Source organism: Podarcis vaucheri (assembly GCF_965113315.1).
Source record: "Podarcis vaucheri genome assembly, chromosome: 6".
In the NCBI taxonomy this organism is placed as follows: domain Eukaryota; kingdom Metazoa; phylum Chordata; class Lepidosauria; order Squamata; family Lacertidae; genus Podarcis; species Podarcis vaucheri.
In genome coordinates this window covers 53,785,337-53,798,196 of record NC_138764.1, presented here as the reverse complement: position 1 = coordinate 53,798,196, position 12,860 = coordinate 53,785,337, and the positions used below count along the sequence as shown (strand labels likewise).

Here is a 12,860-nt window from a genome sequence, read left to right as displayed (position 1 = left end):
TGGACAGTGGCAACACGAGTGTGGGCCTTTTCTGTGGTGGCTCCCTGCTTGTGGAATGCTCTCTCCGGGAGGCTTACCTGGTGCCTTTGTTGCATATTTTTAGGTGCCAGGCAAAAACAGTCCTCTTCTCCCAAGCACTGGCTAATTAAACAATCTATGGCCTCTTAAACTGTGTGTGGGGGTTATTGTTTTTGTTTATTATTATTATTAGTATGTATGTATGTATGTATCCATCCATCCCTCCATCCCCCAGATGTGCCTCTTAGCTTATCTAGAGTCCATTTGTAACAGTTCCTAAAACTGCAGCCAGCACCTCAGCTATCATTTGGCACATATAGATTTTCATCACATGTTGCCCTGGAAGTTAATTTCACTTGCTCACGATCTTATTTGATGAGTTGGGCTTGATGTCCTCTACTACCCTGCAATTGTCTCCCTCATGCTCACACACCCCTGGGAAGATGATAAGGTTTTTTTAAAATAAAATAAAAGCAAACAAACCCTAGAATATGGAAAGGAACAGGTGGATCTTGTACTGCTAAGATTAAGAGCTCAGAAGAATGTTGGAATGTTTGGGAGGATTCACTGACGATTGGCAAATGACGTGGAGTCTCTGCCAATCAGTGCCTGGCTATGCTAGTGAGACACTTTCCTAAACTTTCTTCAGTCCTAGACGCACAAGCTTCTGTTTCCCAGTGGCTTGGAACTGATAGCTCCTGGGTGGGATTAAAATTCACCACCTCCTTCCCTTCCTTGCCGTCTTTGCTATTAGGAACTCGCAGCTCTAGCAGCTCTCCCTGGTTGAGAGCTGTGAGCAGATTTCCCACTATGGCTCTAGACAAAGTGAAATCTCTCTTGCCTGAAGAAAAGGTGGATGTCCGCATTGTCTCAGCTGTGCTCTGTGGTTCAGCCACTGCAATCTTGGTGATAAAATGGGTGAATCAGAGGCGGGTGCAGAAGAAACTTGAAGAGGCGAAGGGCAAGCGAGAGCTTGGCTTTCAACGTATGGAGAAAGCAGCAAGACAGTTTAAACAACAGGTGAATATATTTTAGAGGTTTCATATCACTTGGATAAAGGTTTTTTCCCCTCTTTGTATCAAAATTTCAGTGGGTCTCTTCTGGTACTCTCTGCAGAGATGCTGTTGATTGCTGAGGTGCTAATAGCATGAAAGGTGGCAATTATTTCTAGGTAGTCTTACGGTGATGACAAAATACTTTCCCAATATGTGTATGTTGAATTTAACATGATTGCTCTTCCTCTGAAAGCTCTGCTTTCCTATAAATCTAGTAGGATGGTGCAGTCCATGCTTTCTCTGTTTCCTTCAGCTAAGATTATTATGGGAGCGCCCCCCCCCCCGATTTATGCACCCTATCTAACTTTAGGAACTTGCTGGAACTGAGGCAAACCTTGTGTCATGGAAAAGAGGGTATAAAGTTGCTTTCCTTTTTTCCTCTTGCTGCATTTCAACTGGCAGCCTGAATGCAGCTGTCCCTGGCCACGTTATTAGCAGACTGTTAACAAATCACCTGTCATTAAAGAAAAGATACTTGAGCCTAAGGATTGCTTAGCAATTGCTGGTGCCTGTCAAGGCCATTGCTGCACTTTCATGCTAGGGCCTGGTATGTCTCTGGATAGAAGGAGCAACTCCTTCCCACTAGTCTCTCATTTTGCACAGGGGTGGGTGAAGAGAGTCATGTTCCCAGAGAGAACTTTGGCCATATCTATACAGCACTTTATTCCGTCTTCACAATGGTTCCTTACCTGTTCATTTTCACATTGTATGGGATCTTTCATGCAATGAAAAAGCTATGCGTGGAAATCTAGTGGAATCTACTGGAGGTCCTCTTGCAACCTCATTAACTTAGAAAACAATGGGAGTTGCATTGACAAAACTTGGGGCAGTATACCAGCATACACTTATTTCCCGTCATTTCTAATTTAGTGTGCCATGGTGGTATATTGAACAAAAAGCCACAGTTGCATAACACAACAAGGCATTGCAGTATAAAATGAATGCTATAAATTGCATTACAACCAGTAAATCTAACACAATAATCCTCATATCTGACTGCAGACTTACAATATCCATTGTTAGCTTTAACTCTTTCTACTTGCACTTTGTGGAAATACAGCCCAGAACTCTCTTTGGATGCAGAGGGCATGTGTCACCATATATTTACCTCTTTGGAGAAACTGTTCCAACCTACAGGCTCTGCTTGTGATACAGAACTGTTTCAAAACTCTTGGTGACCACAGTGCAGAGGAGAAGAAGTGTGTAATTGGTTGAAATCAATATTTTTAAGTCAATATTTCAAATTCAAAATTTTCTTGTTCAGTTGTATCATCTTTTTAAGGATGTCTTAGCTGTCAGATACAGTCACATATAAAATATCTCTGTGACTTGCCATGCAAAGCAGGGTGGAGATCAATTTAGCTGCTAAAGCCTGGGGTCAGTACCCATTCCTGGTCATCAGTGAGCTGTTATTTAGCTACTAATTAGATATATAGTCATTGAGCACCCATGTGATGCTGCTGCTGACTGGGCAATCTGTAGCCTGCTTTGCATGTCTGAAAGTGCAATGTGTCCATTATGCTGTGTAGCAATGTTGGTCTAGCAAGCGAGTGCACATGACATAGCAGTTTGCCAGCAATGTGTTTGCTCCCTGCTGCAGAACCCAGGAGTGAAAGCTGCTCCAATCCTAGCTCTTCCCCTTGTGGAACTGTCTGCAAAGTTGAAAGATGGCTCGTTGTCTCCAGAAAGTGTTCTCTACATCTACATGGAAAAGGTAAGACTGCCTGGGGGTAAATCACAGCTGTACATGGAGGCACAGGTCAATTCTTTGTCCAGGCAGCTGTTTACCAGCTCCATCTGGTACGCAGGCTGAGACTCTACCTGCCTGTAGACTGTCTCGCCAGAGTGGTGCATGTCCTGGTTATCTCCTGCTTGAACTATTGCAATGCACTCTACATGGGGCTACCTTTAAAGGTGACTCGGAAACTACAACTAATCCAGAAGACTTGTGACTGGGAGTGGCCACCGAGACCATATAACACTGGTCCTGAAAGACCTACATTGGCTCTCAGTTTATTTCCGAGCACAATTCAAAGTGTTGGTGCTGATCTTTAAAGTCCTAAAAGGCCTCGGTCCAGTATACCTGAAGGAGCGTCTCCATCCCCATCATTCTGCCTGTACACTGAGGTCCAGCTCCAAGGACCTTCTGGTGGTTCTCTCACTGTGAGAAGTGAAGTTACAGGGAACCAGGCAGAGGGCCTTCTCGGTGGTGGCACCCACCCTGTGGAACACTCTCCCATCAGATGTCAAGGAAATAAACAACTACAGTGGTGCCTCGCAAGATGAAATTAATTCGCTCTGCGAGTTTTTTCATCTTGCGAATTTTTCGTCTTGCGAAGCACGGTTTCCCATAGGAATGCATTGAAACGGTTTCCCATAGGAAAAAGGAAACAAACTTGCAAGACGTTTTCATCTTGCGAAGCAAGCCCATAGGGAAATTCGTCTTGCGAAGCAACTCAAAAAACGAAAAACTCTTTCATCTTGCGAGTTTTTCGTCTTGCGAGGCATTCATCTTGCGAGGTACCACTGTATCTGACTTTTAGAAGACATCTGAAGGCAGCCCATGTAGGGAAGTTTTTAAGGATTGATGTTTTTATTATGATTTTAGATATGCTGTGAGCCACCCAGAGTGGCTGGGGAAGTCCAGCCAGATGGGCAGGCTATAAATAAAATAATAATAATAATAATAATAATAATAATAATAATAATAATAATAATAATTACTTAAGGAGTGAGGCAGGATAAACACTGTACAAACTCAAAAGTGACACAGTAAAAATGAGTTGTGTCTCTCAGCATAATGGCTCTTGTGCTCATTTTAAGGCACTGATGTGCAGTATACTAGCTGAAATACAGCTGTTCTTCAAAATGTGCACAGTTTTGTGGTGCAATTCTCCAGCCAAATAATGTGTCCCAAAATGCATATGGTGCAAAAAAAAAGCGCTGTTTTTTGTGCAAAAAAGTTCATATATTAGTGGGGAGAGAAAACACATAAATACATTGTAGCAGGCTCTGCAAATATGTGCCTGTTAGGCAAAACTGCAAAGAAATATATGAATATTAGGAAAAATTCACACTGAGGAGGATGGTTTTTTTTTTAATTGCAAACTGATGTGAACTTCAGATTGGAAAAATGACCTAGTGAGAGAAACTAAAACTGACAAACTCATTACACATTACTGGTCTAATATGTTTGAATTAAGATGATTTAGCTCACAGAATAATTTTGAATTTTAATTAAAAAATAAATAAAAGTCTCCACCATTTTTGCTCTTTAGACCAAATAAACAAGACACTATTCCCTTATCACAAAGTTCTTGTATCCTCTAACACACACACACACACACACACACAGCCAAGCTGATTCAAATCCAGCTCCAAGAAAAGTCAAATTTTGCAACCTGCACTATTTGTGCTAACAGCGCATCTAGGCCTGTCACAGTTACAGGTTTAAGGGGAGAGTTTACTATCTTCCTCCCCACCCCCACCCTGCATCTAGGGCATGTAATGGACTCAGGCCTTTCATATACCATATGATCTGCGTAGTTATTTTCAGCTGTGATAGATTTATTATGGTCCCTAGCAGCTAAGCTACAAGGGATTTCCATTTTTGGAGCGACTTGGATTTCAGGCTTCTAGGGAGGAGAGCAGGGGCTTCGCTAAGTGGATGGAGTGAATGCGGCGCCTGCTTGGCAGCTGGAAGATGCCAGCTGTGGAAGTGTATGCAGTCTTGTGTGGTGCTGAGAATAGGCAGCGGATCCGTCCTCAAATAGAGTGGTTTGTTTGGGTGTTTCTGTATACATTGCTTTTCGACACCTGGTAACCCCAAAGTGGTTTCTGTAATAACAGCTGAAACCAACCAGATCCTGATAGGACCAGCATATATCCAGTTTCAACACAGTGAATTGATAGGTGGACCCTATGCTACAAACGGAAGTTGGAGCACACCCTTTTGCTGCAGTTTTCTACTAGCATGCTTGTCTTGCATAATGATCACAGATAAAACACTACGTTTGCAAGGTGGAAAAGACACCTCCACAACGTGAACAGTCAAGAAGAGAGCATATTGTCACAAATTTGCCTTCTTCTCCCCCTGTTTTGTTTCTTGCTCATGCAAAGGCCTTGGAGGTAACCCGGCAAATCAACTGTGTGACCAACTTCCTTCCAGAGTGTGAGGAACAGCTCCGGGAGACCAAAAAAAGGGAGAAAGGATTGCTTTATGGAGTCCCAGTCAGTATTAAGGAAGATGTGGCCTGCAAGGTACTTTCTGCCCTGAATAATTGCAATGAGGGTAAGATGAGGAGGGCTCTGCAACAGAGGAAGCTTGTGAATTTAAAGCCAAGAGGAATATGCATATTTTTATATTTGTTTAGATAATATGATTAAATCAGCCATGTGGGTCACCAGTTGGGGGGTGGGTGTCCCTATGCTTTGCCCACCTACAGTGGAACTGCTCCTCTCCCATAAACATCACAAATTTTACCTTTAGTTATGGGCATCTGCATGGAGGGAAAGTCAAAGGAGAGGGCACACTAATTTCTCAAGCTATTTGTGTTATATTTAAAGCTCTACAAATGCTTCTTAGACTAACCTAATTCCCTCTAAATATATGCATGAATTCACTCTTAAGTGAAATTTGATGATATTACCTAATGACTGGAGGGACTGTGGTTGTTTTCTTTAAAATAAATGTCACCTCTACATTCTCATCTAAAGTTTTGGGTGGTTTTTTTGGGATATGGTCAACAGATGTAAGGATAAGTTTCTCACTTTATTTCTTTAATTCCAGGGGTACCCCAATACACTTGGCTTGGTGAAATTTCTAGACCGTCCTGAGCAGGAGGACTCTGTGATAGTCAAAGTTTTAAAGAAACAAGGGGCAATTCCATTTGTAAAGACCAACCTTTCACAGGCCATAGTGAAGTACGTGTGTGTTTCTTTCATTTGTTTAGTTCTTCAAGGCAGCAGCTGGGCCTTAGCAGTCTAGATAAATAATGGCACTTTTGGTGGCTCTACAGCAACTGAAAACACAGAAAATAAGGAGGTCGACCTTTTCCTATCACTTTATCCCCATGCCAGGAAATGATGCACCCGGTAGATCACAGCTAGGTGCCATACAGACACAGTTTGACTCTCACTCAACAGGAAGAAATCCAAGTCAGGCTTCATGATAGAGTTGGGAGACCTGAGGAGCTACAGATGGTTCTGGACTCCCATCAACCCCAGCCAGCATGGCCAGTGGTCAAGGGATTATGGGAGTTTCAGCTGAACAACATCTGGTGGGCCACAGGTTCCCATCCCTGCTTTTTAGGGTTATTTTTCTAGGCAGAAAGGAGAGAAGTTTGAAGAACTACAGTGTGTTTGTGAAGATCGATTTCCAAGTGTCATCTCAGTACATGGTTTACTGCTTTCATGACAAAGAACTGGTTGAGGCCCCCGAATCCAAGAAACCCAAAGCATGCTGGGCTGCTTCATCAAGCCAATCTTTCTAGATGCTAGAATTGAACAGATAAGAACAGACTGTACAAAGCACTTCTTCACTCCCACACTTACATAAGAATGCAACTCAGCATTTTGGCTAATCTACTTTATTTACATATAAACACACATGGAACACTGCAACATGGCTCCCTCCCTATCTAGCATCAGACAGCAAAGAGAAAGAACAATGGTCCCACTTCACAGAACACAGTAACACAAACATCCTGTCTCTGTCACTTCCCACTCTGTGGAGTCAAAACATATATTGTCATGTGAAAGACAACAATCCTATGACTGCAATCACGGAGCAGGAATTCTAACATATTGATGATAGCTGTATTCAAAGTGATAGCTATTGTAAGATGATAGCTATTCAAAGTGAAAGGCCCAGTTTTTAATGGAATTGGTACGTAATTATTAAGGGACAACCTTTACCAAGGAAAGCAGTCTTTGCAACCTTATTCCACCATTCAGATATATAGGATAAACATACATTCAACAACAGAATCCTCCAAGGACAGGATCACAAGGGCAGTACAACAGAGCTAAAATGCTGGAAGACAGACAAAAGTATTCCATTAAACACTGGGCCTTTCACTTTGAATAGCTATCGTCTCACAGGAGAAAGTGACACCCAGTCATTAGAAGATTTTGATAATAGTTTTGCTCTCAGAAATACCCTTGCTGCAGTCCTTAACAACTGTAAGGATTGCTTGTGTACTCTTCCTTACTGGAGCATTAACTTACTAGCCCCTTTCCATCCCATTCAGCATTGACTGTGGCAATACCCTCTTTGGACAAACCTTGAATCCTTTCAACCACAAGAAAACCTCCGGAGGTTCTAGCGGAGGGGAAGCTGCTCTCATTGGAGGTGGAGGCTCCATTCTTGGGATTGGGACCGATGTGGCTGCAAGTATCCGAGTGCCATGTGGCTTCTGTGGGATCTGTGGAATAAAACCCACCGGCTATAGGCTGAGGTAGGTCTCACAGGTTTGGAACCATCCATCCATAAATCATGTACAATCAACCAAGTGAAGAGCAGCAGAATTGCAGTTTAAAAGCAGACATTCTTGATACAGAGAGCCCTGGGAAACTAGTTCTCTGGGTGACAAACATTACATAATCCCTGTTAGTTAGCGTGATCTGGCATTTGCCAAGGCCCACATGGCATTCAGGGTCTCCTTAAGAACAGCACCAAGTTCTTCATTCTATGTGGAGTGGGGGAATATAGAAGTCCCATTATGCAGGCAAAAATTATTGTACTAATTGGACAACTTCTCACTCAATGAACCCCTGTGTTTTTGGCATTTTTATTTTTTTTAAAGCAGATTCTGAGGCTAAGCCCTGTGGAGTCTTGGCTCACATTGAAGTCACATTGGTTTTATTTTTAATATATATTTTGTGTTTTTATGTTGTAAACTGCCCTGTGACCTGTGGGTATAGGGCGATATACAAATTAAATAAGTAAATAAATAAAACCAAAAAGAGGTTGCAGTAAAGGGCTCCTCTTTGTCTAAGCAAACTTGGGTTATTGGCAAGTAACATTTGTTTTTTATGAGATGTAGTCAACTAAACTTTCAGAGTATTTGAGGCATGAGGATATGCCAGTTTTCCAGGAAACGTGACTATATCTATGAAAGAGGGGTGGGTGTGGGGGAAGGGAACTGCATTAGTAGCATAATTCCTGACTTCTGGACTAAAAAAAAGTGGGCAGTGCCACAGAAAGTATTAAACACAGGGAAGACCCAGAGCCTGTTTTCACTTAAAGCTCAAATCTCTCTGCAAATTTTTGTTAGTTCTGGTCTAAATTCTAAGAAGGGAAGTGAAATTGTTTGAATCCACAGTGTATGCAAGCTGCATAGTTAAAATATCAGGATCTGCTTCCGTGAGGGGTGGACATCAGATTCTGCCCTCCTCTGTGTAGTTTTACAGAGGCTAGGAAGTTAATTAGGGATAATGAAATGTGCCTATAACATTTCCCTATCAAATATTTTAAAAAGGAAGGTACTTTGCACAGAATTTCCAATGGCTTTCCAATGGCTTTCAGCTATTAGGAACATCCTTTGACGCATGTCACTTGCATTTCATGGCTTGGGTCTCTTTGGCTCTCTCTGTCATTTGGCTTTTCTCCATCATTAATTTACTTTTCCCGTTTGCTCTTGTGCAGCGTCAAAGGTGCTAGCACTCCTGTAGCTGGAATGAACTCAGGTGAGCAAGTCTATTGCTGATAAAATGTAAGCGAGAGTTGAAAGTGTTACTTAGCTCATGGGAGAATTTAAACAAGCACAAGCCCTTTGATGGAGACCGCAGTTTTCCGATAAGCAATAAACTTTTAGAGTTTGGGCTCATTTAAAAACAAACAAATGCAAATGCCATTCTATGAGAAGGCCAGGTGTTAATGGTAATTTCTGATTTGTTTAACGAAGATCAGATGTATCTTAACTGTTTTTGCTGGCTATATGTAAGGAAAAAATGGTGCGCATTTCTTTTGCAACCTGAAAATTCATTTAATTTTGTAAGATTCTGTGACAGTAAAAAAAAATTAAGTCAAATGATCTTTGTGCCTGTGCTTACACCATAGGAGCCAATTGCTAGGGGCCAAGTGGTCTTTGCCCCTCCAATAAAATATTTGAGGTTGCCACCCCCCCCAAAGCTGATGGGCATTGCCATTCAAATGGTGTGCGTGCACCATGTCGTGTGATCGATTATGCAGGATGGGGCTTACCTGCCCCCCAATATTTTATTCAAGTTGGCACCCCTGGCTTACACAAATACTCTATGCAAATGTATGTAGACCGTAGGCCTTGTGGGATCTACTTAATTTATTTTTACTAGAACCCTGAGATCCACAGAACCAGGTGCAACAGACATTCTGAGCTCTACAATTTGTTTTGAAATCCAGAATGTCTTTTCACATAAAAATCCTCTCCCCATCCCCAACGCTCTTCAGTGCAGCAGTATTAAGGGAAAGTCATTATATTGTTGCCATTTAAACAATTGGGGGTCAGATCTACTTCAAATCACCAGAAATTGACCTTCTGCCAACGGCTGCACACAAATATAGCCCCTGATAGGACTTGTAGTCCAAAAGGTGTGGAAGTTACAAGGTTGCAGATGGCTGTGCTAAGCCATAGTTTCACAGCATGTCTGAAATGGGTGCGAAAATTGAAACTCAATTCTTTTTAATGTTCATACTGCAAAATTCATGGTTGCACATTTAAAACTTACCTCCTTCTTCTTGTTACCATGTAGAGGACCTGACTGCTCAGTTTTCATATGGTGAAATGAATCTGTGAACACATTGTCACCCAGTGAGATCTTTAGTTACCACCATCTCCTAGAAAAACATATTTGTAGGATTTCAGGATGCGGGTGGTGCTGTGGGTTAAACCACAGAGCCTAGGACTTGCCGATCAGAAGGTCAGCGGTTCAAATCCCCACGATGGGGTGAGCTCCCGTTGCTTGGTCCCAGCTCCTGCCTACCTAGCAGTTCGAAAGCACGTCAAAGTGCAAGTAGATAAATAGGTACCGCTCTGGCAGGAAGGTAAACGGCGTTTCCGTGCACTGCTCTGGTTCGCCAGAAGCAGCTTAGTCATGCTGGCCACATGACCCAGAAGCTGTACACCGGCTCCCTTGGCCAATAAAGTGAGATGAGCACCGCAACCCCAGAGTCGGTCACGACTGGACCTAATGGTCAGGGGTCCCTTTACCTTTACCTTAGATGCATTTCAGAATACAATAAAATTGGCAGTTTTTGTGGATGGGATGACTGGGTGATCATCATGTGAAAACTGATGGGCCTGGGGAGAAAGTAATTCCAGAGTCCTTTTTCCTCCTCAGAAATGGCCCTTTGGCATTGTTGTGCACTTAGAAACCCTAATAACTGGAAGGCAACTGCATGGAAATCATGCTACTAGCACTCCTATCTTCCTCCCCATGTTCAGAAGTCTTACTCTTTTGTTCCAGTCATCTCCGTGACAGGCCCAATGGCAAGAGATGTGGACAGTCTGGTTCTGTGCATGAAGGCCCTCCTGTGTGACGAACTATTTCGCCTGGATTCATCTGTGCCCCCAATTCCCTTTAATGAGGAGGTAATGGAATTGTGTTCAACAGCACACTGAAGTAGTTGATTCACCATAGGCTTTTAATGCATAATGAAATTTCCTTTTTAGTGGGGGAATCTCAATTTTTGTCAATGCTAAGATATCAGTGCATGCATGCTAGGTGTCACTATAGGGGTTTTACACTCTATAGCAGCAGTGAGTGGATCTGTCAGCCAGGGAAGGAGCAAAGGTCTAAAGGGTAAAGCCAAAATGGAGGCCCAGGGTGAAGCTTGTTTGAAATCTGAGGTCTGAAACCCTTTCACAACGAAAGAAGGAAAAACTCGAGCTTGGTCTAGGTGTCAGGAGGGAGAAATCTGAAGTCAAATCTGACATCTAGGTAAGAGAAATTAAAGGCTCAGGAGACCCATGAGTCTATTTGTTATCTCTCTAACAACAAAACGAAACTTGTTACTCCACCTGCAGAGCACTAAGTCTAGTGCCACCTAGTGACTCAAATACATAGTGATATTATCCACACAGAGGAGCTGAACAATGATACCTATTGCATGGCTACATGAATAGTTTAAGACAGGAGCAGGACTCTCTCTTCTTCAGGTATCAGCTGAGGTTTCTGGTAGTTCAGAATGTGGCCCTGAATTTTCAGGTTGCTTCATGAAATTTTATTATTTGTCCCCCTCCCATCTTTCGGATGGCTTTCAACAAAATAAAAACATAATAAGACATACACAAAACATTAAAAACTTCCCAATACAGGGCTGCTGTTAGATGTCTTCTGAAAGTCGTGTAGTTGTTTATTTCCTTGACATCTGATGGGAGGGTGTTCCATAGAGTGAGTGTCACTACCTGAAAGGCCCTCTGCCTCGTTCCCTGTAACTTCAGTTCTTGCAGTGAGGGAACGTCCAGAAGGCCCTCAGAGCTAGATCTCAGTGTCCGGGCTGAATGATGTGGGTGGAGATGCTCCTTCAGATATACAGGGCCGAGGCTGTTTAGGGCTTTAAAGGTCAGCACCAAAGAGGAACAAGGTGAATACTCCATCCCTTACAGTCCTGAATTGATGTGATCTGAATTGATTGATGTTGACACTGTGTCAACAACTCTTCAGTTAACAAGATGGCTGGGCTCAACAAATCAGACAGTGGGAAAGAGCATTCTAAAACCAAAGCAGAGTCAAAATGCCACACCTCATATGATAGTGGTACCCAGGGAAGGGCCTCTGTTGGAGATTTTAGCACACAGATACATGGGGAGATGAGCAGTCCGTCAGGTACCCTGATCCCTAGCTTTTACCCTCACCTGAGCTGTGAAAAGCCATGTCACCTTCTTCTCATTGTCCTAATACTATGTGATTACTCTGGTTCCTCTCTGCAGATTTACTCTAGCTCCCGGCCACTCAGGATTGGCTACTATGATGGAGATGGTTATTTCCAGCCCTCTCCCAGCATGAGGAGAGCTGTGCTGGAAACCCGACAGTTGCTACAGGAAGCAGGACACACGGTAAGCTCTGGGCCCATGGAGAGCCTTTTCTTACATTGCCTGAACTTTAATTTATATTGAGTTTGTTTGCTGCATTTTCATTGCTTTAATTTTATTGGGTTTTGTAATACATGTAACAAATCAATAATAATAAGAGATGGCTATTTATGCAGAAACAATGCGCACTGCCAGCAAGAACATTGATTCTTGATTTTTGTAAATGATGCAGTGTAATGTGCTATTTGTTAATTAAGAAAAAAAGAAATAGCAAGTGGAAGATGTAGGGAGCAAAGGAGAAAGAAACTTGACGAAAAGTTGCTATGGGAAGGAAGCAGAAAGTAAGGTATTTTCTTCATTGTTTTCTGGAGCCATGCTAGTCTACTGGCGTTGTTTTTTAGAAGATGCCTGTCACCACTGAAAATGTAGCCATTGGATTGCTGCACGTAACATACACTTGACTTTTGAGTGTACACACCCTAGGTTGTATTCATCTTTCTTTTACACAGAGTAGATCTATTGGATTTAGTAGGCCCAAGTCATACCCTCCAACATTTCTCTGATGAAAATAGGGATGTCCCATAATGATAATTTTTACTATTTCTATCCCACACATCTTACTGGGTTGCCCCAGCCACTCTGAGTAGCTTCCAGGATATATAAAAACATAACAAAATATTAAACATTTTTTAAAAAAAACCTTCCCTATACACAGGATTGCCTTCAGACGGCTCCATACCCCCCAACATTTCTCCAATGGAATTCAGGACAT

The 12,860-nt window shown here is 42.4% G+C and overlaps 1 protein-coding gene across 1 annotated transcript in view; it reads left to right on the top strand.

Moving 5' to 3' along the window:
• Window positions 1-243: 243 nt before the first annotated feature.
• LOC309534724 (uncharacterized protein) overlaps window positions 244-12,860 on the top strand; it is a 51,726-nt gene continuing 39,109 nt past the window's right edge. The window contains exons 1-8 of the mRNA XM_082227033.1: window positions 244-1,038; window positions 2,674-2,787; window positions 5,193-5,333; window positions 5,863-5,996; window positions 7,325-7,531; window positions 8,722-8,762; window positions 10,521-10,645; window positions 11,987-12,112. Of these exons, the coding sequence (XP_082083159.1) occupies window positions 634-1,038; window positions 2,674-2,787; window positions 5,193-5,333; window positions 5,863-5,996; window positions 7,325-7,531; window positions 8,722-8,762; window positions 10,521-10,645; window positions 11,987-12,112 (1,293 nt within the window). The 5' untranslated portion in view covers window positions 244-633. The remainder of the gene's footprint in view (window positions 1,039-2,673; window positions 2,788-5,192; window positions 5,334-5,862; window positions 5,997-7,324; window positions 7,532-8,721; window positions 8,763-10,520; window positions 10,646-11,986; window positions 12,113-12,860) is intronic.